The 26,285-nt window shown below is 46.4% G+C and overlaps 1 protein-coding gene across 2 annotated transcripts in view; it reads right to left on the bottom strand.

Moving 5' to 3' along the window:
• The window catches only part of BLTP2 (bridge-like lipid transfer protein family member 2), a 34,676-nt gene extending 12,157 nt beyond the window's left edge, over positions 1 to 22,519 (bottom strand). Inside the window, exons 1-26 of one of the 2 annotated variants that reach the window (XR_010748892.1) lie at positions 22,326 to 22,519; positions 21,373 to 21,496; positions 20,813 to 20,862; positions 20,373 to 20,520; positions 20,117 to 20,235; positions 19,818 to 19,878; positions 19,450 to 19,639; positions 18,722 to 18,845; positions 18,455 to 18,579; positions 17,730 to 17,797; positions 17,477 to 17,622; positions 16,324 to 16,442; positions 16,049 to 16,212; positions 15,431 to 15,689; positions 14,280 to 14,485; positions 10,835 to 11,930; positions 9,625 to 9,816; positions 9,278 to 9,480; positions 9,007 to 9,125; positions 8,667 to 8,887; positions 7,834 to 8,024; positions 7,602 to 7,701; positions 7,264 to 7,466; positions 6,412 to 6,706; positions 3,955 to 4,112; positions 3,475 to 3,681 (exon numbers count right to left, since the gene is read on the bottom strand). Coding sequence is in view for 1 of the 2 variants with exons in the window: in XM_066363688.1 (XP_066219785.1) it covers positions 3,475 to 3,681; positions 3,955 to 4,112; positions 6,412 to 6,706; positions 7,264 to 7,466; positions 7,602 to 7,701; positions 7,834 to 8,024; positions 8,667 to 8,887; positions 9,007 to 9,125; positions 9,278 to 9,480; positions 9,625 to 9,816; positions 10,835 to 11,930; positions 14,280 to 14,485; positions 15,431 to 15,689; positions 16,049 to 16,212; positions 16,324 to 16,442; positions 17,477 to 17,622; positions 17,730 to 17,797; positions 18,455 to 18,579; positions 18,722 to 18,845; positions 19,450 to 19,639; positions 19,818 to 19,878; positions 20,117 to 20,235; positions 20,373 to 20,520; positions 20,813 to 20,862; positions 21,373 to 21,496; positions 22,326 to 22,393 (4,956 nt within the window). In the remaining variant the exon portion in view is untranslated. The remainder of the gene's footprint in view (positions 1 to 3,474; positions 3,682 to 3,954; positions 4,113 to 6,411; positions 6,707 to 7,263; positions 7,467 to 7,601; positions 7,702 to 7,833; positions 8,025 to 8,666; positions 8,888 to 9,006; positions 9,126 to 9,277; positions 9,481 to 9,624; positions 9,817 to 10,834; positions 11,931 to 14,279; positions 14,486 to 15,430; positions 15,690 to 16,048; positions 16,213 to 16,323; positions 16,443 to 17,476; positions 17,623 to 17,729; positions 17,798 to 18,454; positions 18,580 to 18,721; positions 18,846 to 19,449; positions 19,640 to 19,817; positions 19,879 to 20,116; positions 20,236 to 20,372; positions 20,521 to 20,812; positions 20,863 to 21,372; positions 21,497 to 22,325) is intronic. The other variant, XM_066363688.1, reaches the window with a different exon arrangement.
• Between the last annotated feature and the right edge of the window lie 3,766 nt (positions 22,520 to 26,285).

The following is a 26,285-nucleotide window of genomic DNA, read 5'->3' as shown; positions in this document are numbered from 1 at the left end:
TCCCAACACAGATGTTGCTGGTTCAATTCCCCAGTCAGGGCACATACAGGAGCAGCTTAATGTTCCTGTCTCTCCCTCCCAGCCTCTCTTTCTCAAAAAAAAAAAAAAAGAAGCACCAGCTGAAGGAGGGAGGAGAGTATTAGCTTTATCCCCACTGAATAGAATGGCAAATAATGTTATCACATTGGTCCTTAGTGATTTGATGTACCATGCCCATCACAATGTGAGCAGTTAACACCTGTTAAATAATGACATTGCAGAATATCGACTAGGTACATCTCATAGCCATTAGATCTCCTAGTAATATTTAATTCTAGTAATATTATATCCTAGAAATTACAGTACAAATTCAGTTCTACCAAGAAGTTGAAAAGAAAATTTATAGCCACTGCTTACAATTTCACTAGCTAACAAAAACATTATCTTGACGCACACAGACCTCCCAAACATACTGATTTAAAAAGATAAAACTACTTTGCATCTGAATGAAGCTTTATATATATATATATATTTTTTTTCAGAGACAGAGAGAGAATCAGAGAGAGGGATAGACAGGGACAGACAGACAGGAATGGAGAGATGAGAAGCACCAAGCATTAGAACCCTAGTTGTTCATTGATTGCCCTCTCATATGTGCCTTGACTGCGGGCCTTCAGGAGGCTGAGTAACCCCTTGCTTGAGCCAGTGACCTTGGGCTCAAGCTGGTGAGCTTTTTGCTCAAACCAGAGGAGCCGGCACCCAAGCTGGCAACCTTGGGGTCTCGAACCTGGGTCTTCCACGTCCCAGTCCGATGCTCTATCCCAGGGGTCCCCAAACTTTTTACACAGGGGGCCAATTCACTGTCCCTCACACCATTGGAGGGCCGGACTATAAAAAAAACTATGAACAAATCCCTATGCACACTGCACATATCTTATTTTAAAGTAAAAAAGACAAAACGGGAATATAACATTTAAAATAAAGAACAAGTAAATTTAAATCAACAAACTGACTAGTATTTCAATGGGAACTATGCTCCTCTCACTGACCACCAATGAAAGAGGTGCCCCTTCCGGAAGTGCGGTGGGGGCAGGATAAATGGCCTCAGGGGGCCGCATATGGCCCACGGGGCCGTAGTTTGGGGACCCCTGCTCTATCCACTGCGCCACCGCCTGGTCAGGCGAAGCTTTATATTTTTCAAAGTACTTTCTCATTTGATCCCTTCAAAAATCTTGTCAAGATTAAGTATTATAAGTCCATTTTACAAATAAAGGTGACTTTCCCAAGGGCTCATGGCTACTATAATGGCAGAGGTAGCATTAGAACTCGCATAATCTGACTCCTAGACAAGCAGTCTTTCTATTCAACCTTACTGCCTTGCTGAAACAACCACTCATTCATCTTCACTAAGAGAAACCAGAGAAAAGACAGAGAGAGAGCCAGTCTAAAATTCTGACTTATTGCCTGTTTTCAAGCTGCCTGCCAACTAATGTGATATTATAATAGCGGTCAGCAAACTTCAAAAGTAAAAAAAATTTCCAACTCATTTTATTCTAGTGCTGGAAAATGATAATTTCCCTTGCAATGAAATAAAACAAAGTGAGATAAAAAAAAAAAAAAAAAAAGTACATATTCACAGACACACAAACCAGAGACTACCTACAGTTTCTACTTTCAGGGTTATTATCAGTCTCATTCTGCTAAGCTGGTAGCAATATATACTGTTAAGCAGGGGTCCCCAAACTACGGCCTGCGGGCCACATGCGGCCCCCTGAGGCCATTTATCCGGCCCCCGCCGCACTTCCGGAAGGGGCACCTCTTTCAGTGGTGGTCAGTGAGAGGAGCACATTGACCATCTCATTAGCCAAAAGCAGGCCCATAGTTCCCATTGAAATACTGGTCAGTTTGTTGATTTAAATTTACTTGTTCTTCATTTTAAATATTGTATTTGTTCCCGTTTTGTTTTGTTTTTTATAATTTTTTTATTTTTTACAATTTATTTTTTACATTTTTTTTTATTTATTCATTTTTTTAGAGAGAGGAGACACAGAGAGAGAGAGAGACAGAGAGAGGAAAGAGATAGAAAGAACAGAGGAGCAGGAAGCATCAACTCCCATATGTGCCTTGACCAGGCAAGCCTGGGGTTTCGAACCAGCAACCTCAGCATTCCAGGTTGACGCTTTTACCCACTGCGCCACCACAGGTTAGGCTGTTTTTTTACTGTAAAATAAGATATGTGCAGTGTGCATAGGGGTTTGTTCATAGTTTTTTTTATAGTCCGGCCCTCCAACGGTCTGAGGGACAGTGAACTGGCCCCCTGTGTAAAAAGTTTGGGGACCCCTGCTGTTAAGAATCTTTCAGCCGGACCAGGCAGTGGCGCAGTGGATAGAGCGTCTGACTGAGATGTGGAGGACCCAGGTTCGAGATCCCGAGGTCGTCAGCTTGAGCGTGGGCTCATCTGGTTTGGTTTGAGCATGGCTCTCCAGCTTGAGCCCAAGGTCACTGGCTCAAGCAAAGGGTCACTCGGTCTGTGGTAGCCCCATGGTCAAGGCACATAGGAGAAATCAATCAATGAACAACTAAGAGCCACAACGAAGAATTGATATTTCTCATCTTCCTCCCTTCCTGTCTGTCTGCCCCTCACTCTGACTCTCTGTCTCTGCCACAAAAAAATAAAAACAATAATATACACACACACACACACACACACACACACACACACACACACACATATATATATTTTATTTTATTTATTTTTTGGTATTTTTCTGAAGCTGGAAACAGGGAGGCAGTCAGACAGACTCCCGCATGCACCTGACCGGGATCCACCCGGCACGCCCACCAGGGGGCGATGCTCTGCCCATCTGGGGCGTCACTCTGTTGCGACCAGAGCCACTCTAGCGCCTGAGGCAGAGGCCATGGAGCCATCCCCAGCACCCGGGCCATCTTTGCTCCAATGGAGCCTTGGCTGCGGGAGGGGAAGAGAGAGACAGAGAGGAAGGAGAGGGGGAGGGGTGGAGAAGCAGATGGACGCTTCTCCTGTGTGCCCTGGCCGGGAATCGAACCTGGGACTCCTGCATGCCAGGCCGATGCTCTACCACTGAGCCAACTGGCCAGGGCCTAAAAACAATAATAAAAAAAAAAAAAAAATCTTTCAGCCTGGCCTGACCAGGCAGTGGTGCAGTGGATAGAGCATTGGACTGGGATGTGGAAGACCCAGGTTTGAAACTCCTAGGTCGCCCGCTTGAGCATGGGGTCGTTGGCTTGAGCGTGGTATTACAGACATGACCCCATGGTTGCTGGCTTGAGCCTAGAGGTCACTTGGGGTCCTCTGCATCCCAACCCGATGCTCCATCCACTGAGCCACTGCCTGGTCAGGCTAAAATCAATAAATAAAATCTTTAAAAAAAAAAAGGAATCTTGCAATTTTTCTGGTGAAAGTGGTCAGCTATGAGAAACGGGATGTAATAGGCTTTCCTAGCCCTGCTAACTAACCTCTAACCAGAGCTGTCGGCCATCCTGCTCAGTGGGGCTGCTTTCAGTGGTGGCAAAGTACTGCATGCCATCCAGTAGGCAAGTCCAGGATGTCTTCTGCTTCAGTGTGTCACCATACCAGGCTGGATGATGTTGACACTGCAGCAGCTGGGCTTTAGCAGCTGACACAATGACACAGCCTTCTGTCTCTGCTCCACGAAGAACCATCTATGTCAGAGACAGAAGCAGAGTCATAGCACCAGAGCACCAAGATGAGATTAGTGAGAGGACTGTACCAATGTCTGCAGTTGGGTCTAATTCTAGCTTACTGAGTGAACTCTACTGGCTTTTAGATATGGTAGTGTTTACCCCTGAGACCTGCTGGAAGAAATAAGTTTTTGGAACTCTATCCACCCCATTCTTATTTAGAGGTGGGGGAGGGTAAACACATATGATTATGACCTAGCCCAAAGTTGGGGTACTCTGGTAAAGACATGGTACCTGGCAGTTGACCAGCTCAATTAGGCAGTTTCGATTATATATATCATCCGTCTGGCAAGCAGCAATGCCACACAACTGGTCACTCACACCTGACTCATCTTCTGTGAACACTACAAACCTATCTGTCTCTTCAATCAGCTTCTGCAACATGTAGACACCTAGCAGAAAAAGAGGAAGTGGGAAAAGTCACAGTCTCAAAGGGGTAACATCCAAACTGATCTTCCCTCAATTTTTTGGCTAGGTAAGGGCTAGAACATAGTCTCCCCAACCTGCAACTCTAGTCTCCCGCTTCCCCCCTTCACCCCTGCTGGCAAAATAAGGGTTGCCAATTCGTTTCCCCCACAATTTTAATAAAAGTAACAGATTCCCAGGAGAAACTATGTAAGTGGTAGCATTTTTTCTCTTAGGCATATCCACCCTACCCCCCATTTTGTTCCTTATACTTTTCATTTCCAATGATTTGAAATGCTATTTGCTGACCACTCCTTTCCACATGAAACCACTCCCTTGCCATCAGTGCCACTGTGTTCTAGCTCTACTGCTTCCTCCGATTACGCCTCTGGACTCTCTTCCTTCTTCCAGGTCTTAAAAATAAATATCTCCTAAAATCTATCCTTGGCATGTTCCCTTCCCTTTCTTCTTCTTTCTTCTAATGAGTTTATCTAACAGTCTTATGGTTAAAAGCACAGTCTCCAGAATTAGACTAGTCTGCCTCTCTTTGTCCAAGATCCTCTCTCTGCCAGTTACTTGATTGTAACTCTCAGCAACCTGCTTTAACCTGTTTTCTCACTTTCTCTGTCCTTAAAATAACAGGAGTTATCTCACAGGTTTGTTGAGAAAACTTCACGGAATAATACATAAAAGTATTTTGCAGAGCACCTACCACACTGTAAGCAACTATTATATCCTCTGCGTTAACTCTCAGCTCTATGCTAAAATTTCCATGTCTCTATCTCTAACCCTAAGCTTTTAGACCTTCATTTCCAGCTGTTTGTTAAACACTATCTTGATGTACTACTTGCACCACAAACTCAGTATGTCCAATCAACAACTCTATACCTCCCCAAACCTGTTTAGCCTCATTTCCGCTTTCCGTTTTAACATTTTCCAACCAGTTGCCAAATCTCTTATATGCACAAGAACATTTCTATCCATCCCCTCATCTTCATTCCCACTGCCTCTACTTAGTTCAGGCCTTGATGTCTCTTGTTGAGAGATCACAGTAGTTTCCTAATTTGTCTCCCCACCTCTAGTTTCTTCCCTTCTAGTCTATTGCTGCACTAGTACCATATTGATCTTCCTAAAAGTAAAACTCTAATGATGACATACCTCTATTCAAAAAGCTTCACTAGTCCATTGCTGTCAAAGACTCCCTTGTATAAAAAGCCTTTGATGATCTACCTTCAGCTTTCCTTTCCAGCATATTCTCTTTTAGCTACCCTCACCAACCAGACTGTTCACTCTCCTTTAAATATACTAAGTTTTAACAACTCCACTCCTATTCAGTATATTCTCCTGAAGGCCCTTCTGCCCCATTTCCACATGTTCAAACCATACTAAGCCTTCAAGGTCCAGGTCAAATGCTATTTCCTCCACAATGCCTTCCCTGAGTGAATTCCCTCCTTCACTCCAGTCAAGAACAACTTCCAAATTCTTCAATTTCTTTCTTGTGGCTTTTATCACTTTCACCTAAACTCACCATGAACTTGTTATTCTCTCTCCCTAAAATGCCCTCTCCTCTTTCCTTACCTGCCAAACTCTTACTCATCTTTTAAGAACCATCTCTATCATTATCTTCCCTGTGAAGGCTTTCTAGACTTCCCTATGCTGACTTAAATATTTTCTTCATGAATATTCTTACAAAGCATTTTCATAATGAAATAATAATTTGCATATTTTTATATCTACTTGTTTCTAAGCTTCCTCCCATCTTTGTATTCCTAATGTCTAAGGTCATGACTAGAACATTATAAACCTTCAATAAAGCTAAAATGAATATATGAATAAACTGAGTGACTGAGTAAATGAATGAACTAATCTTAGTTCACTCAGAAATGACAACTTGAGGTGAGTTGAATGCTATGCATTCTGTATCCATCACCAAACCCAGCACAGTGCTTTGTGCCTGTTTAATACTCAATAAATATTTGCTTACTGAACAGAATAATTCATTAAAACACAAAACAATTCTCTAATCCTTTGTTTCTTTCTCTTACTCATCCTGTGTTGGGCCCACCATTCCTTCTTGATCCTTCTCCTGGCCATAGGACCAAACTCTTTAATGCCCCATATCACTGCTATGTAAGATTTAGGCGGCCTGATATGGAAAAATAATGGTTTCGTCACTAGGCCTGGATGGAACCAGCCACACATGATTTAGTACTTTTCAAACTCCTGTCCCAAGCCAATGCTCACATTCTAACCTAACCCAGCAGAGCCTTATCTTCCTCAGCTTACCTCCTGATGACTCTTTATCAGGCTGTCCACTAAAGCTAGGAGGGTTGACAGGAGCTGGGGCGGAGGCACTGGTCAGGACACTCTGCTTTGGCTTTTTGGCTGGCATCTGAGGATCAATCTTTAACCCTTTCAGGGCCTCAGTCGAGAGATTACGTTTGAGTACAGCTGCCTTTTTGTAGCCATCATATAAACCAAAGGCAATGTCCCGATTAGTGGTTGTCCAGGAAGCCCGTAAATCTACCAAGTGCAGCTGGTGTGTGTGAAAAGCAGGATCCCCAACTTGAGTAGAGAGCTCCTAAGAAACAGGAAGAGAACCTCAGAGTAACACGGACATTCCCACTACTTCTCCTGGACCACAAATGCAGAGATAAGAAAATAAGCTTGGCCTGACTGGGTGGTGGCACAGTGGATAGAGCATTGGACTGGGATGCCGAGGACCCAGGTTTGAGACCCCGAGGTCACCAGTTTGAGCGCAGGCTCATCTGGTTTGAGCAAAAGCTCACCAGCTTGGACCCAAGGTCGCTGGCTCGAGCAAGGGGTTACTCAGTCTGCTGTAGCCCCACAGTCAAGGCACATATGAGAGAGCAATCAATGAACAACTAAGGTGTCACAATGAAAAACTGATGATTGATGCTTCTCATCTCTCTCCATTCCTGTCTGTCTGTCCCTATCTATCCCTCTCCTGTCTCTTTTATAAAAAAAAAGAAAAGAAAAGAAGCTTCTTTGAATAAAAAACCTATTTTGGGGGAGACAAGAAGGCCATGGAGAAAAGCATTCTGTTATGGTAGCCTGAGCAGACTAAGACACCTTCTGATACAAATAAGGTAGTCAAGAGACCGTTTGAGGCAGTACCTCCTCTGCCGTGCGATTGCTATGCCGTTGGTAGGTGAGCGAGGACAAGCTCAGTAGGTGGGTCTTTGTTATCAAGGGATCAAGGCAGTGATCAGCACTCTCTTCAGTGGGTGAGGCCATCAGATGAACAGTCACCTGACTTAAGTCACTAACCATCTGGGTCACACTCCAGTCAGAGATGAGGCGCCGCATCACTGTGCCCGCTGAAAAAGGAGGCATACAGAGCCCATGCAAACCAGTGCAGAATAGTGTGGGACAGAAAGAAAGGGAAGGGAACCGAGAAAGGGAAAGACGACCATGAATAGGCTAGAAGAAATACAGGGAGTTGTTTACCTTACCTTGAGGTATAAGCCGCTGAGTTCCCCGAGTGAAGACATGGCCATGACTACACTCAATCTGGATACCCCGCTGCTGAGCAAATGAGGCCCAATAGTGCACCTGGTAACAAGAGAACTTAACACTGAATGAAAAATGGCACTGGAGAGATGATTAAGAGACCAGATTAAAACAAACAAGTAAACAAGGGAAGGAACAGAACTGAAGATGTCAGCAGGAATGTCAGAGCCTGACCTGTAGCTGGGGAAAGAGTGCAGTAAAGGAAAGCTGCTTGTAGTGCTGGCCAAGTTTCTTCTTGCCAGGTTTCATGTTATTGAACAGCTGTCCCCTGCAGATAGGCCTTGTGACACTAGTCCAAGTTGCCCAGAAGTTTTGCATCCAGCGCAGGGTACTACTATATAGCAGAATTCGGGGCTGGGATATGGCTGCAAAGGAAGATAGACGTTACCTAGCTATAGTTAAAGCATAGAGATGAAGCTAAATCCTTCCTCAGCTTCAGGTTTTAGAGGTTCAGAAACCCAAACAGCCTGACTAGGCAGTGGCGCAGTGGATAAAACATCGGCCTAGGATGCTGAGGACCCAAGTTCGAAAACCTGAGGTCACCAGTTTGAGCTTAGAATCATAGACATGACCCCATGGTTGCAGGCTTGAGCCCAAAGGTCGCTGGCTTGAAGCCCAAGATTACTAACTTGAGCAAGGGGTCAGTGGCTCTACTGGAGCCTCCAGGTCAAGGCACATATGAGAAAGCAACCAATAAACAACTATGGTGCCGCAATGAAGAAGTGATGTTTCTCATCTCTTTCCCTTCCTGTCTGTCTGTCCCTGTCTCTCTCGCTTGCTAAATAAAAAAAATTAAAAAAAAAACCAGCAGTCAGCTTTACACTAAATAGTCCCAACACTAATAGTCCCTCTCCTTACAAAGATCCAAATTCTTTACTTTCACCAGCCCTCTTCAAATACTCCCTTCCCCTTTCCTATCCCCTCCCCAGAAGATTAAGCTGTAGTCCTTAGTGTCTAAGCCCACCCTCCCAGCCCTTCCTCCCCACTGTCCCAGACCCAAGCCTCACTCCCGCTGTGCCGAGTCAGATCCATCTTGATGGAGAGATTGAGGTTCTCAGATCGGAAGGCCCGGTAGGAGTCATGAAGCTGGCCCAAGGGGACCTCAGGTAGGTACTCTGGGGCCCGAAGAATGACACCATGGTGATCATGGGGGTTCCCATGACAGAGCCACTGCAGGTCCAGTGTCATGCAGAGGTCAGGCAGGTGAAGGAAGCAGCAGTCATCATACCTGCCTCACAACAGAATCTCAGTTCTCAGTGCCCTGGTCACTTGCAACCCCTTTGCTCTTCCTGTCCCTCCACCCTAAGTCCCTCACCCGGTTAAGGCCCCATCCATCACTCCACTCACTTAGAGGCTGTTCTCACGTTGACATCCAAGTCACCCTTGAACACAAACTGACCAGGTTTCCAGTGAAATGACAGGTGGTTCCACTCCCAGTGCATATTCTCTGTTGTGTTGTATGGATCCTATAACCGCCCCCAATAACTTGGTGAGATATAGATATAGATAAGAGTATCACCCTCTTTGCCCAAATTAGTACCTTTCTCTCTTCCCCCATGTGCTGTACAAGCCCCAATCATACCATCCCAATAAGAAAACAACTCCTCTGGACCCTTACCTCAGTAGCCAGCTGGTGCAGGTTCGCCTGTTCAACATCCATATGCCAATCCCCATGGAACAGAAGACGGCTCTTGTCCCACCAAGGCAAGGGTGGGCTGGGGTCAGCTGAGGGCTTGGTCAAGAGGTCCACAGATTGGCCAATCAGTGTCCAGGCTGGATCCCAGCATGGGCCCCATACCACTGTATACTGGAAGATTTCCGCTAGGATAGAGTAGCAAAAGGGTACAACTTATTACACAAGCTCCATCCCTCTCCTCTTCCTTCAGTGCAGAAGGGCCTCAGCTTTTCTTCCACCTCAGCCATCACAACATCCCTCAGCCAAACCAACTGCCCTCCTCTACTCACAGTGGAAGTCATGGTAGAACTTGAGTGGGGGCATGTTCCTCTCTATTGCCACATTACCCCATGGTAGCCCCAAGTGTAGGATTTGACGCCGACGGGAGCAAGGCTGACCACTCTGCTCAGTGCCCACAAGTCGACCCATCAGCCGCCAGTCACGAATCTCAAAGAGGTACCGGGGATAATCTCTTATCCGAACTGTTTTTATAGGGAAGATTCACATTGGCTAGTCAGGGAATGGTCTCAGCATTCTCAGGCATTTTTTTCCCTGCCACTACATTTACCCATCCATTTTACAAAGTCAGCTGGGAGAACAAAACCTAGTTCTTTCTAAAAAAGCTAAAAAGGCCCTGGCTGGATAGCTTGGTTGGTTAAGAGCATCATCCCGAAGCACAGAAGTTGCCAGTTCGATCCCCGGTCGGGCACATACAGGAACAAATTGACGTTCCTGTCTCTCTCTCTCCCTGCCTCTCTCAGTAAAATCAATAAATTAAAAAAAAAAAATTAAACAAGATCTATTCCCTCAGCAGGAAAAATTAAACACAAAAAAAACACAAAAACCCGCCTGACCAGGCGGTGGTACAGTGGATAGAGCGTTGGACAGGGATGCGGAGGACCCAGGTTCAAGACTCCGAGGTCACCAGCTTGAGCGCGGGCTCATCTGGTTTGAGCGAAGTTCACCAACTTGGACCCAAGGTCGCTGGCTCGAGCAAGGGGTTACTCGGTCTGCTGTAGCCCCACAGTCAAGGCACACATGAGAAGGCACTCAATGAACAACTAAGGTGTTGCAACGAAAAACTAATGATTGATGCTTTTCATCTCTCTCCATTCCTGTCTGTCTGTCCCTATCTATCCCTCTCTCTGACTCTCTTCTCTATAAAAAAAAGAAAAAAAAAGAAAGAAAAAAACCCCCACAAAAACCTAAAAAAGCTGAAAAAGGACAATGAGATCCCAAGCAGATGGTGAGGGGAATAACACTGAGATCTAAGAGCCACGCTAACCCTAAAAATGACTCAGCTGTTTGTTCCTTTAAGTTAGCCAAGTAGTTTCAGGGTGAAATTCAGGAACAAAGAAAGAGAAAAGGAACCTACCCATTCCACTCCACCCATCCAAAAACAGTCACTATAATCAATATAAACAAGCTCTTCTGTAATCACTCAAAGAGCTTGCTAGAGCTCCACGGGTGAACACCAGGCTCTGCAAATAAAAGACTTACCCAGAAAAGTCTTGACACTGCACTTGAGCATACGACACCACTGAATAACAAGATCTATTCCCTCAGCAGGAAAAGGGCTGCCTGGATCAAGTTCTCGAACCTGCTCTACCACACGTTCAGGCCCATGGAAGGAGGCATCTGCCAGGGCCACCAGCTCTAACCCTGCCAGGCTCCAAGTGAGCAATGCCCGGCGCATGGGTGTGTTGCCATAGAGACGACGGGAGCGCTGGATGTAGATTTCAATGTTTTTATGTTCCAAAGAGGCATAGAGCTCCTCAATTTTTCGTGCTGGCAGTAACTCCCCATGCTGTTTCCTAAGGGCAGCCACTTTGGCATCAAGCAGCTGCAGCCTTTTGGCACTCTCCTTACTTTCATCCTTCATGAGTTCATAATTATCACGAAGTTTCACCTCAAAAATGTCATCCAGGAAAACCCATGAGAAGTGCTGAACCTTCAAGAGTAGATCAGGTGGGAGCGGGGGTGGGCTTGGAGAGGCCTGAGCATGAGTTCCTCCTTGGTGCAGCCCCTTTAGCCATTTCTGAACTCCCACAGCCTCATCCAGAGTTTGAGAAAAATCATACTGGTAAGGAAACTCCACTGAAACTGAGCCGAGGGAGAGGAGCCAAACACGGTTCCGGAGGGTCTGCAGCACAGGGAAGGGGTTTCGGTGGAGGATCATCTCCTCCAGCTCGGGTAGCAGCTGCACCTCCACCTCCTTGAAGTTGAAAATGCTGTTGCCATCAAAGCCAGCAGCCAGCTCTGGGCAATAAGCCTGAAGTGAACCGCCATGCCGGTTCAGTGACACACTCTCTGCAGCCAGGGTAATGAACTTGTCCTCAGCTACAAAAGCAGTCAGCTTGGCTGTGCTCACCTCTAGAGTCAGGTTTAACAGCCGCTTTGGGGGAGATGGCTCAAGGGGAAGGCCTTCTGGCTCAGAAGTGGTCCCTGGAGTCTCTAGTGCAAAGAGTGGAACAGTCTCAGGAAACACAGTGGCTCTTAGTAGATCTCGGCACTGAAGAGTGGCCAGGATATGCTGGTACAGGTACATGTGATCTGGGGGGCTCCAGAGTAAGGTCAGCCCTGCACCACACTGAACCTTTAGGGAACAAGAGAAAAGGATCTGTCAGTTACGATGTCCCAGAACAGAAGAGATAACAGGGATTATTATATATACATACATGATGCTAGAACCATCTCTAGCTAGAAGTCTCCTCAGTAACCGCATTAATTAGTCCCTTGCCTTGTTCTTAGCACCAAGAGCACTTAAGAGCACTTACACTTGCCTGACCAGGCGGTGGCGCAGTGGATAGAGCATCAGACTGGGATACAGAGGACCCAGGTTCAAAACCCCGAGGTTGCCAGCTTCAGCACAGGCTCATCTGGTTTGAGCAAGGCTCACCAGCTTGAGCCCAAGGTTGCTGGCTTGAGCAAAGGGTCACTTGGTCTGCTATAGCCCCCGGGTCAAAGCATATATGAGAAAGCACTCGATGAACAACTAAGGTACCTCAATGAAAAATTGCTTCTCATCTCTCTCCCTTCCTGTCTGTCCCTATCTATCTATGTCTCTGTCACACACACACACACACACACACACACACACACACACACACACAAAGAGCACTCACACTCAGGTTCTCCTCAACTGGATTCTAAATTGTCTGAATAGAGGCCATGTGTTTGGTTTTTTTTGGTTTTGTTTTTGTATTTTTCTGAAGCTGGAAACCGGGAGGCAGTCAGATAGAATCCTGCATGCGCTCAACCGGGATCCACCCGGCGCACCCACCAGGGGGCAATGCTCTGCCCATCCGGGGCGTCACTCTGTCGTGACCAGAGCCACTCTAGCGCCTGGGGCAGAGGCCAAGGAGCCATCCCCAGCACCCGGGCCATCTTTTGCTCCAATGGAGCCTCGGCTGCAGGAGGGGAAAAGAGAGAGAGAGAGGAAGCAGATGGGCGCCTCTCCTGTGTGCCCTGGCCGGGAATCGAACCCAGGACTTCTGCACGCCAGGCTGACTCTCTACCACTGAGCAAACCGGCCAGGGCCAAGGCCATGTGTTTTAATTCTTTGGTATCTATCAAAGTACATCCAGTATACACAGCCCATACTCAATAAATCATTTGGCTTTATGTTTCTGCTCATAAGTTATCTTTCTCTAACTGCCACACTTTGTATAACAACTACTGCAACAATAAATTCTTAAAAACTATAAAAAGAAATGATCACACAGCCTGACCAGATGGTGGCACAGTGGATAGAGCATTGGCCTGGGACGCAGAGGACCCAGGCTTGAAACCCCAAGGTCTCCAGCTTGAGCATAGGCTCACCACCTTGAGCGCCGAGTCGCTGGCTTGAGCCCAAAGGTCAGTAGCTTGAAGCCCAAGGCCACTGGCTTGAGCCCAAGGTCACTGGCTTGAGCAAGGGGTTACTGGCTTGGCTGGAGCCCCCCAGTCAAGGCACATATGAGAAAGCAATAAATGAAGAAACTAAGGTGCCACAACTATGAGTTGACGTTTCTCATCTCTCTCCCTTCCTGTCTATGTGTCCATCTCTCTCCCTTGCTAAAAACAAAATAAAACAAAAAAACCAAAGTTCTGAATAGCTAACTGGACAGAGAAAATTTAAATTCCAGGACAGAAAAACTTCTTTGAATTCCAGCCTCTGAAAAGGAAACTCTTTGGTTTCCAAAGGAAGTTGAAGTATGACAAACAGTAAAATATCACTCTCCTCCTAAGAGGGTCCCAAATCCATCCAATACCCTGCAAGAAAGGTATTGAAAAGCCTCTCAAAACTTGACAGCACCTCCATCTTCCTGCCTTTTGATGAACTGAGTGTTTCATCACCTGACAAAAGCCCCTTATTTTTCAGAGATATGCACTGAAATAATTCTGAAATAATTCCAGTGTCTATTTCACATCTAGTATCTGCTTCATATTAATTCCAGAGCCAGAGGGCAGGAGCTACTGTATAGCTGAAACAGGTGGGTCATAAGTTGGTAATTACTGAGGCTGGATATGAATACACAAAAGTTCATATAGTCTATCTAGGTTTGTTAAATTCCAAATAAATAGTTTAAAATGTTCAGAACAGCCTGACCTGTGGTGGCGCAGTGGATAAAGCGACGACCTGGAAATGCTGAGGTCGCTGGTTCGAAACCCTGGGCTTGCCTGGTCAAGGCACATATGGGAGTTGATGCTTCCAGCTCCTCCCCCCTTCTCTCTCTCTGTCTCTCCTCTCTCTCTCTCTCTCTGTCTCTCCCTCTCCTCTCTAAAATAAATAAAATAAAATAAAAAATTTTTTAAAAAATTTTAAATGTTCAGAACAAGCCAAGCAAAAAGAACATCAGGTGCTGTTTTCTCACAAATAAGTTTCACGTGACTCAAAAGACTGGAAAATTCTCTAAGTCTAGGGAAAACCTAACCTGACTCAACCTCCCCATAAAATCATTACCTCTAGAGAGCGGATGCTGTTGTGATAGGTGATGGAGAGCATGGAGAGGCTGAGCACTGGAGCAGGGATGTCAGGAGCCTTGCAACAGGGCTGCATCTTCTCTGTGACTGACTTCACCAAGGCAAGGACAAGTCCTTGAATACCCACAGTGGAGGTTTCAGCACTCCCCAGGACAGTCAGTGTGTCCAGTCGAACCTCTGAAGCACCTAACATCCAGAAAACATGTCAGCCTTGATTCTCAGCTCAATGGCAACTTCAAATGGCAAATTCAAATGGCAACTTCAGTCCTCACTCTCTTTTGTTACTTATTCTCTCACTCTAGTTATCTTTATTGCCCACATATCCCTAAGTTCATTCCTCATATTTCAGGGAAATTTTTCCTTTCCCATCTAAACCTAACTTCTGGCAGGGCCAAAGAAGTTCCCTAACTCCTACAAATTGCCCAGATATAAATCAGTTACTAAACAGAAAGGAGAGGGAAAAAAATAAATAAAAACTATATGGATCTCATTCTCTTGATCAAACATCAAGACTGCTTTTTTCTTATCTATCATGCTTAATACTTAACTTTTTATAAGCTCTTAAAAAATATCTGGCCCTGGCCGGTTGGCTCAGCGGTGGGGCGTCGGCCTGGCGTGCGGGGGACCCGGGTTCGATTCCCGGCCAGGGCACATGGGAGAGGCGCCCATTTGCTTCTCCACCCCCCCCCCCTTCCTCTCTGTCTCTCTCTTCTCCTCCTGCAGCCAGGGCTCCATTGGAGCGGGGATGGCCCGGGCGCTGGGGATGGCTCCTTGGCCTCTGCCCCAGGCGCTGGAGTGGCTCTGGTCGCAGCGGCGTGACGCCCTGGAGGGGCAGAGCGTCGCCCCCTGGTGGGCATGCCGGGTGGATCCCGGTCGGGTGCATGTGGGAGTCTGTCTGGCTGTCTCTCCCCGTTTCCAGCTTCAGAAAAATACAAATATATATATATATATATATATATATATATATATATATATATATATATATATCAAGAAGCTTAAGACATTCCAGCATCTCAGTCTCTAACTTAGAAAAATTCCAGCTTCATTAAATGAGAAGGAAAAGACTGAATCAGCATAAAGCACTTAGGTCACAATCTACCCACTTCACTATAGACTCCCTGTCCTACTTACCAACAAGGGCAGAGATGGTGAACAAGTTCATGTCCTCCACCTTCAAGTCCACCTTCCACAGTAATGACACAGATTCCCCAAATGAAGATTCCCTAGGGACTGCTGACTTTCCAGATTGTGGGCCCATCAAGGATACAATCCGAGAGAGACACTGGGCACAGGTATCCGATGTTTCTATCTGCAGTCCTCTGATGGTACAGTCAAGAAAAAGGGTATCTGACTGGGTGCTTGAAAGACCCAGAGGCTGATTATAGCTACCCTAGAAAAGAAGTAAAAAGATAGCATTAGGAAAATGCAGACCAACAGTTCTGTAATACCCTAATGCAGTGGTCAGCAAACCATGGCTCGCAAGCCACGGCCCCTTGAGTGCGGCTTTGTGGCCAGCTTAGGAGTACCCTAATTAAGTTAATAATAATGTACCTACCTATGTAGTTTAAGTTTAAAAAATTTGGCTCTCAAAAGAAATTTCAATCATTGTACTGTTGATATTTGGCTCTGTTGACTAATGAGTTTGCTGACCACTCACTGCCCTAATGCATCGCCTGCAGCCCAAAAAGGTGCTCCTTGGGCAGGATGAGAAAACTGCATGGGCCCCTCTTCACCAAAGTTCATACCTACCTGTAGTGTGAAGGAGTCCAGGACAAGTGCCTCACCCCAAACATGCATATTGGGTGGGTGGGGTGCCCGTTGGATGTGGGAGTCACTGCCCACCCGCCAGCAGAGATGGTCCACAGTTAGGATGCCCCGCTGATGGATACTCTGTGGCCTCAGGTGCTGGCAATCTAAACAAAGAAGGTGGGAGACAAGTGTTCTATGGAACCACTGTGGCCACCATTTGGGTCCAGCTCCACTAATGGGCGGGTTCTTATTCCTTTTCCATTCCATAGCCTTACCCAAAGAGATGGAATTGAATCCCAAGGCAAAGGGTGGTGTATCTCCAAGCTGAACGGAAATGTTGACATTGGAGATGGAGGTACTAATGATGATGGGAGCCAGGATCTGGGGGAAAGTTCTGCATAGGGACAGACATCATTGTTTGATAAGGAAAGAACTGCAGCTTCCTATCATGGAAGCTCTCAAAAATCAGGGTGAATTTTATTGTGATTCTTAAGAATGGATGCAACTAGAAAATAAAAGGCTGCCCTTCCCAATGGTTAATCTGCAGGAATACCAGAAAGACATTAGGTTGAACCATATGAAATTGCCAATTCATAGGTCAAACATGGTACACATCAGCATATCACAGAATTCAACCTACTACAGCCAAGGAGCATCACTTCCAAAGCACTAACCTTAAATTCTCTATGCAACACAATGCAAGCACTACACAAGAGAGGTACAGTGCTGCTAACATGACCTGTCATCTTACAATCTGAGGCAGACAACATACTTTTTACTATTTAAGTTTAGTTCAACACACATTTATCTGTATAATAAGGCAATGTGGCCCTGGCTGGTTGGCTCAGTGGTAGAGCGTCGGCCTGGCGTGCAGGAGTCCCGGGTTCAATTCCCGGCCAGGGCACACAGGAGAAGCACCCATCTGCTTCTCTACCCCTCCCCTTCTCCTTCCTCTCTGTCTCTCTCTTCCCCTCCTGCAGCCAAGGCTTCATTGGAGCAAAGTTGGCCCGGGTGCTGAGGATGGCTCCATGGTCTCTGCCTAGGCGCTAGAATGGCTCTGGTCGCAACAGAGCAACACCCCAGATGGGCAGAGCATCGCTCCCTGGTGGGCATGCCAGGTGGATCCCGGTCAGGGGCATGCGGGAGTCTGTCTGACTGCCTCCCCATTTCCAACTTCAGAAAAATTAAAAAAAAAATAATAATAAGGCAATGTGCTAGGTACAGAGACCATAAAAAAGAGAATATCATACTACCATCAAAGAATCTAATCTAATGGGGAAGACAAAACAGGACTGCTATTGAGACTGGGCCATTGAAACTGAGATTTAGAAAGATAAAAGAGTCAAATACACATTTCACATACTTTAGACCAAAAGAATCGTAGAGAATCCATCTGATGAGATGATGGTTAAAAATAATTACACTGACCTTTTTTTCCTTTGCTTAAGAACAGATGAACTAGACCCTTGGGTCTCGAGTGCCAGCATGTACATCCAGTGAGAAAATTCTTGGTGCCGGTAATGAATAATACAAGTGTTCAGAACTAGGGAGGCTGAGAGGTCAATGGTGGTCACCTAGAAATAAAAACACCAGAACCATGAGCTTTGGTTTTATCTTATAAGGCAATCATGTAGAAAGAGAATAGAGACAGGAATGATTCTTGGTACCACAGTCACCACACCTGCACACTAGCCTTGAGGGAGTTGAGGCAGACAATGCGCTGGCGGCTCTGGGACAGCAACAACCCATCTGTAAGGACACAGGGCAGATCAGAGAACATTGAGAGACAAAAGGTAAAACTAGAAGAAGGTCGGAGGCAAGCAAAGAGATGAATAGACTGCCATCTATACTCAAGAGTTGGAGCTATTTTCTCTCAGTATGGTTCCCTCCTTCCCTTCTCCACTGATATTAAAAAGACCATGGCCCTGGCCGGTTGGCTCAGTGGTAGAGCGTCGGCCTGGCATGCAGGAGTCCCGGGTTCAATTCTCGGCCAGGGCACACAGGAGAAGCGCCCATCTGCTTCTCCATCCCTCCCCCTCTCCTTCCTCTCTGTCTCTCTCTTCCCCTCCCGCTGCTGAGGCTCCATTGGAGCAAAGTTTGCCCGGGCGCTAAGGATGGCTCTGTGGCCTCTGCCTCAGGCACTAGAATGGCTCTGATTATGGCAGAGTGATGCCCCAGATGGGCAGAGCATCGTCCCCTGGTGGGCATGCCGGGTGGATCCCGGTCAGGTGCATGCGGGAGTCTGTCTGATAATAATTTGATAAATTTGTATTGATAAATACAAATTATTTTTTGTAATTTCAAAAAAATACAAAAAAAAAAAAAAAGAAGACCATGAGGTGCATCAGGGAAGAGAGTGTCTGGTCCTTCCATTTTCTCTCAGTACCAGCATCCCCACCCATAAACCTTTTAGTAGGAGTTCAGTGCTCATCTGTGCCAAATCAGAGTTTGCTGTGAAGCTTCGAAGGGGCAGCTGATCCTCATCACGGTGGTACAGGAAATGCAGCAGCTTCAGTGTCCAATTCAGATGCCTGGACCAGAAACACTCTAGCTCAGAAATACATGGAATGCTCTTTCTCTCCGTAGACAAGCTCAGTGCCGCTACTAGATGCATATACCCCGCATACAGCTCCAACTCTCACTCTCCACACTCTGTGCCAGGAGAGATCTCACCTCTTTTGACTATTCATGGACAGCACTACACTTGTGATCTCCATTTTCACCTTCACCTGATCTGGCAGCTGCTGAAGGACGTACAGGCCAGGCAGAGTTGGCTCAGTCAAGTCCTTTGTTACCTCTGAAACAGAAATAAATAATACAAGAGCCATCAATCCTTAACACTCTCAAGTCTCCAAAAAATGCCCTTCCCTCTTTGGCCAAAATATAATATAGGCTAAGCAAATGCCCATCTTAGGCCACAATGCAAATATCCCAGAGATCCAGGTACCTGCTGTACTTCCTTCCCCAGAGTCTAAAAAGTAAAATGGGGAACAGACTGGTATAATAGAAAGACTATAGACTTTAGGATCAAACACTTTAAAGCTTATTTTTAATATCAACTAGCTGTGTGACCTCAGTCAAAATACCTATCTAATCCTTCTAGGCGTCAGTGTCCTCATTTGTGCAATGCTGAGGATTTAATGAGAGAATATGTATATATAAGACACACAATACAGGTCTAATTTATAATAAATATGATAAATGTTGATTTACCCACTAAATGGTGATGATTCTTTAACTCACCCTAAGCAAATGCCCTACTTCCTCTAACTATCCTCAGGGTCCAAGGCCAAGGGGGCTAATAATTCACACCCAAATGAGTAGTGAGACCACTATTTTTTTCTACTTCCAAAATAACCTGAGAACAGGGCCGTCAAGAAGCTCACAGACTAGGGCTTTACCTGAACAGGGAGCAGGCTTGGGTGCCATGTTTGGGCCCTGGTGCAGCAGCTGACTATGGAAGAGGCCCTCATGCAGTTCAGCATGTAGTGTCCACACTTCCACAGCGACTGCCTTCAGTTGCCGACTCCTGATGCCTACTTCTAGACCCAGTTTTAGGGCCAGCGAGAGCTCTGCTAGGCAGGTGTCCTCCTATAGAAAGAATAAGTTTCTAAGGCATGTATGTGTAGGAAGTTTTGGGTCAAAATGCAGTGGTCTAAAACTCTACCTTGAGAGAATCCTATAAGGACACAGAATCTATGGGGTAAGTGCTAAGCACCTTCATATGCCCAGAAGGAAACAAGGCCTCCAAGGACCATGGCATACTTACCAACTGGCCACTCTTTAGAACTTTGCTGTTAATCTGACTTAGGCTCACCTCACATTTTAGCCTGGGAAAGGAAAAAAATTAAAAGCATTTAGCCCCTTTCCCGAACATTTACCTCAAATCAAAGTTACTTTGTTAGCTGGCAGGGACAAGGCAAGCTGAAGTGTCTAATCTTAGCCTCTCCTCAAATTGCACAGAATGAGAACTTGATACCTTGATAAGAGGGCCCTGATATCCACCCACCCTGAAACAACTATAAGGCAAGAATGGGACTACTAGACCCTTTTCTATCCAGAGGTTACCTTTTCCCATCACTATCCAAAAGAAAGCTACTTTCTCTGATCTGAATGTGCCACAAGGACTCAGAAGTAGCCACCTTGAGAACCATGATGTTTATAGAATCTATGTGAATGGAGAACAGCTGGAAGGAACAAAAAAAAAAAAAGAACAGTAATTAATGTCAAGACACTGCTCTTCCTTTCCAACAGAAAAATCCACCCATCATTCCAAAGCAGTCATTCCTAGTACAGTTCAAGAAACAGGAAGAAGTAGTTTCACCTGACAGAAGATCTTCAATAGGGCTGGGCTGAAAGACAGTTCCTTTTGATGCACTCCAGTGCTCTGGGAGAATGGAGCAAACAGGCCAGAAACCTTCTGTAGGTCAGTTCTGATACGCACTTCTCCAAAGCACAATGCCACATAGCGCCTGCCCAGAAGAGAAACCTCACTGCCACAAGGCCCATCCCTACCATAGCAGTCTCTTCCCCACCCTCACATTCACTCTCCCATCCTCCCTTAAAAAATAGCTGAAATCATGGAGGATAGTCTCCTAGTAATTATCAATATCTGTCTCACAGGATAATAGCTTCAGGCTAACCAACAGACATCAAGCCAAGAACCCACTTCCCTTCTTGGACCTTGAGCCTGTGTAGAAGCATTCTGTAAACCTCAATCCCAAAATATTCCCCAGACAAAGAGTGAGGATATAGGGTACTCACGGCAGATCATGGCTAAGGAGTTTGCTGGAAATCCACAGGCTATCAATTTCCTAAAACATCATGGGAAAAAGCTTTGTACATTAGCTGCTAGGTAAGACATGAGCAGCTTGACAAGCCAGGAAAGGTTCTAAGAAAAGGAGGAAGTGCTACAGCCCTTCCACTAATTATTCTCCATTCCATTTCTACCAGCTTCTCTCCTCTGCACTATATCCTGCTTCTCACAATGATGTTAGTATTTCTCTTTTACAGATTGGTTGCCCTGTTTCCCTTCTTAAATCAGAAATGTAAGCTCTTCTACTTCCTATTATCTTTATTCAGTGCTTTACCTCTGTACCTTTCTTATATACCCTGGACATTCTGTGCTTTATAAGTATTTTTATCTGAACAACTTAATCAATCCTAGCAGTCCCCAACTAACTCTAAGATCATCTTGGCAAAGAGATGGCAAGACTGGGTTAACACTAAAACCACCCAGAATTTTTAAAAAAAAAGAAAATAAGAAGTTGAAATTCAGCTGGATCAACCCTACACATATAACCAAGGAGTTCTTCAGCACTTACCACAGTTTGCTGGTGCTGCTGAAACTTAAGACTGACATTCTGGATCCAAAAAAAGGAGCCAATCTTTAGCTCTGCTTGCAGCTTCCGCTGACACCACTTGGTGACCAACCGGACCACAAACCACCTGCAGAAAAATCCCTGTAAGTTCAGAGAACCCTCTCCCAATTATAACCTCCATCAATCCTTGCTGGTCCTAGAAGCCGGTATAAAAGGTCAAAACCCAAAGCTGGGTCTTCTGGGCAACTCTCCTGTCTCCCAAAACACCAATCTGTCACATACATTCAGCCACAATGATCAGACCCGTAGCCCCAGACTGTCCCCCACCCACACAGATGTAATCAAACTAAACACCTTTTAAATTGGGGACAAAGAAAGCAACCCCTCAAATCTTTAGGAACTCCAAAGGTAGAGAGAAGAGGCCCCAACAGGCAGCCTGTCAGATGTGCCATCACACACTCCCCCAAGGGTTTCTGTCTTCGTCCTCCAGACAGATGTCCGCAAGAAGGCACTGTGGGGTCACACCCGGACAGCTCAAATGCAACTCTCCCCTGGGCGGCCAGACCTGTTCCGGCTTTCCAGGGCGAGCTTGCAGGTGCCCTTTACGTTCAGTAAAGGGAACACCCAGAGGCGTGTATAGGGGGAAAGGAAGCCTGCGGAGCGGGGCCCCCTTTTCTCTCTCACACACACACCTATTCAGCTTCCGTCCCCTGCATCTCCTCAGGCCTCCCTCACTCCCTTAGTCTCCCCCAACACAAGCTCCTCGGCGCCTGCTCCGGTCCTGCACTCCCGCTCGACCCCTCCTCCTCCTCCTCCTCCGCCGCCGCCGCCGCCGCCCGTGCACGGTCCCCTCCAGCCCTCTCCCCCTCCCGCGCGCCTCTATCCAGCGCGCGCCCCCTCCTCAGTCCCTCTTCTTCCCACTCCCCCTCACTCCGCTGTAGCTAAGATCCCCTCACCGGCCTAGGAAGAGGGAGAACAGTGCAACCAACAGCAAGGCCAACACTGCGATGAAGAACAGGGGCATTACGGCCCCGGCCCCGGACCCGCCTGGCTCCGGCCCCCGCCCTGCCGGGACAGCCCCTCCAGTTCCCTGCTGTTCCGCCGTGGGCCGTCCAGCGGCGCGCGCAGGGACAGCACGGGACCAGGAATCGTTGGCGCGCGTGCGCCACACCCCCCGCAGCCGACCAGCCAGCAGCTGTCTCGTTGCCCCGCCTCTCCCGGCGCGCGCTATCCCGCAGGGCCGACTTGCTGCAAGCCCGACGTAAAGGCGTGGCTCGGGAAGGAGTGCGCTGGAAAAAAGGACCTTGCGTCGACTGACACACACGCCCCGCCCCCAGGCGCACCCTTCCATGCCCGGAAATGCAGAGCCGCTAATTTGCCGGGGTCGGAGTCTGAACTGCTCCCTGGTTTATAGTGGATCTGGCCCGATCACGGAGAGCTCCAGTTACAAAGGATTTTCCAGGGATAGTTACAGAATCAGGTTGCTCACTTAGGGTCTGGACGGAGGATACCCCAGAAGTTATACTTCTGAGTCATAGGAAGTAGCTCTCCTATTTAATATACAAGGGCCTTGTCTAAAAATAATTGAGAAAGCCAAGAGGAATTAGTTTTGTTTTTGTTTTTTAATTTATATATATATATATATATATATATATATATATATTTTTTTTTTTTTTTTTTTTTTTTTTCATTTCAGAGAGGAAAGACAGAGACGGGGTGGGAGTGGGGTAGGTGGGGAGGAGCAGGAAGCATCAACTCCCATATGTGCCTTGACCAGGCAAGCCTGGGGTTTCAAACCGGCAACCTCAGCGTTCCAGGTCGCCGTTTTTTATCCACTGCGCCACCACAGGTCAGGCAGGAATTAGTTTTTAATCCACTAAGGCAGCGGTTCTCAACCTGTGGGTCGCGACCCCGGCGGGGGTCGAACGACCAAAACACAGGGGTCGCCTAAAGCCATCGGAAAATTAAAAACTAAGGGTTGAGTTTTTAATTTGTTCACTGAGTTCTGTTCTAGTAAGTTAATATGTATTGACCTATTGTGTGGGCAGCACCATTCTTAACCTCACCTCATTGGAGAAGTTTTCAGTGTGCATGGTGCATCTGGGCGCATGACGGTGGGGGAGCAGATACCACATAAATATAGAATATTGTTCTTGCCCTTCAACAACAAATAGTTTACTTGGGAAGCAATCAATTACATGAAATGGAGAATTTCGGTCCACTTTATCTTGCCTGTTTCCTTCTCTAAAATGACAGAATCAGACAAACATCCCTTCCAACTCTATTATGGTGATGTTAATACAGTATAAGCTAGAAATACTGAGGATTTCAAAAGTACTTCACATACCTTTACTCTCACATACTAATCTCCATAAACATCCTTCAAGATTTTACTCAGAGACTCTTACATTCCTTCAGATAAAACACCATTTCAACTTTCACCTGAGTTGCCCAAAGTTGATTTTTTTCCCCTCCGGCTGTTTTCCTTTCTTCTCTAATTCTCTCTATGCTAATTTCACATCTCCCTAGGACTCTACTGCTTTTTTATTTTCCTTTTTTTGAGAGACAGAGAGAGAGGGACAGGCAGGGACAGACAAGAAGGGAGAGAGAGAAGCATCAACTTTTTGTTGCAGCACTTTAGTTGTTCATTGATTGCTTTCTCATATGTGCTTTGACTGGGAGCTTCAGCCAAGCCAATGACACCTTGCTCAAGCCAGCGACCTTGGGCTCAAGCCAGCAACCATGGGGTCATGTCTATGATCCCACACTCAAGCTGGGGTCTCCACATTCGAGCCAGATGAGCCCACGCGGCAGCTGGCAATCTCTGGGTTTCTCAGATGTGGGTCTTCAGCATCCTAGGTCAACGCTATACCCACTGCACCACCACCTGCTCAGGTCACACTTATCTCTTAAGCCTTCTAGTTCAGCCATCCTCCTTGTAATCTGCAGCCTCCCATCAGGGTATGTTCTGTGAACCTTCAGGAAAGGAACAACTCAGTGAAAACTCTGTCGAAGCCAAGGACAGCGTTGCAACACAGCTCCCCATTCTCATTCATCTTGTCCAATCTGTGCCCTTTATTTAGTTGATTTCTATCATTTCCTTTCTTCTTCCCAGACTATTACCATCCTACTCCCAACTATCTCAATAGCCTAAAATATTGATTTTATAACTTGTCTACTTTCTGGAGAGTTCTTGAGGGATCAATGCAACTGAAGTGGAATAGGGAGAGAGGGCATAGATGGAGCTCAACCTGTTCATGCTCTCAACTTACTGAAACAAGTTCTTGTAAACGAAACCAGTCCTTTTTTTATTTTATTTTATTTATTTATTTATTTATTTTTAAAGATAGTTTCCTTTCTTTTTTTTATTTATTTATTCATTTTAGAGAGGAGAGGGAGAGACAGAGAGAGAGAGGAGAGACAGAGAGAGAGAAGGGGGAGGAGCTGGAAGCATCAACTCCCATATGTGCCTTGACCAGGCAAGCCTAGGGTTTCGAACCGGCAACCTCAGCATTTCCAGGTCGACGCTTTATCCACTGCGCCACCATAGGTCAGGCTATTTATTTTATTTTATTTTTATTTTTTTACAGGGACAGAGAGAGTCAGAGAGAAGGATAGACAGGGACAGACAGACAGGAACAGAGAGAGATGCTTCTCCATCAATTCTTCCTTGCGACACCTTAGTTGTTCATTGACTGCCCTCCCATATGTACCTTGACCGTGGGCCTTCAGCAGACCAAGTAACCCCTTGCTCAAGCCAGCAACCTTGGGTCCAAGCTGGTGAGCTTTTGCTCAAACCAGATGAGCCCGCGCTCAAGCTGGCAACCTCGGGGTCTCGAACCTGGGTCCTCTGCATCGCAGTCCGACGCTCTATCCACTGCGCCACCGCCTGGTCAGGCCGAAACCAGTCTTTTAATGTCATGGGCCATGTCTGGCACAGACCTGCACAGGTTTTCCCAGCTATCTGTAAGAAAAGTACACCTATGAAACCTTTCATAAACTAAAATGGTGTAAAGTGAAGAATATCCCCAACTCCCTAAAGTTTGCATTAGTATCAATTTTCACTAACTCAAAGAAATTGAAGAGGATTTTTGCTTTGACAAAAAGCCATCACATACTAATGCAGTCTTTCATAAAAGGGGTCATGTGTAACAGGAACTTTTGAAAAGTGCAAGGAGCAGGAAGCATCAACTCCCATATGTGCCTTGACCAGGCAAGCCCAGGGTTGTTTTTTTTGTTTTTGTATTTTTGTGTGTGACAGAGATAAAGAGAGGGATAGATAGGGACAGACAGACAGGAAAGAGATGAGAAGCATCAATTCTCCATTGCGGCACCTTAGTTACTCATTGTTTTCTCATTAGGGGGCTACAGCAGAGCGAGTGACCCTTACTCAAGCCAACTACCTTGGGCTCAAGCCAGTGACCTTGGGCTTCCACCCAGTGACCTTTGGGCTCAAGCTGGTGAGCCCACATTTAAGTCAGATTAGCTCACACTCAAGCTGGCGACCTCGGGGTATCAAACCTGGTTCGTCCATGCCCCAGTTCGATGCTCTAATCCACTGTGCCACCACCTGGTCAGACAAGCCCAGAGATTTGAACTGGTGACTTCGTTGTTCCAGATCAACACTTTATCCATTGTGCCATCACAGGTCAGGCCTCAATTTACTAGCTTTAAGAATTCAGGCAGCCTGACCAGGCAGTGGCGCAGTGGATAGTGTCAGCCCAGAATGCAGAGGACCCAGGTTCGAAATCCCGAGGTCACCAGCTTGGGTGTGGGAGCATAGATATGACCCCACAGTTTCTGGCTTGAGCAATGGTTCACTGGCTCAGCTGGAGCCCCCAAGTCAAGGCACACATGAGAAAGCAGTCAACGAACAAGTAAAAGTACTGCAACAAAGGCCTGACCTGTGGTGGCAC

The sequence above is a fragment of the Saccopteryx leptura genome, chromosome 2 (genome assembly GCF_036850995.1).
Source record: "Saccopteryx leptura isolate mSacLep1 chromosome 2, mSacLep1_pri_phased_curated, whole genome shotgun sequence".
Lineage (NCBI taxonomy): Eukaryota > Metazoa > Chordata > Mammalia > Chiroptera > Emballonuridae > Saccopteryx > Saccopteryx leptura.
The sequence above is the reverse complement of the archived record's forward strand: the minus strand, read 5'-3'. Positions and strand labels throughout refer to the sequence as shown.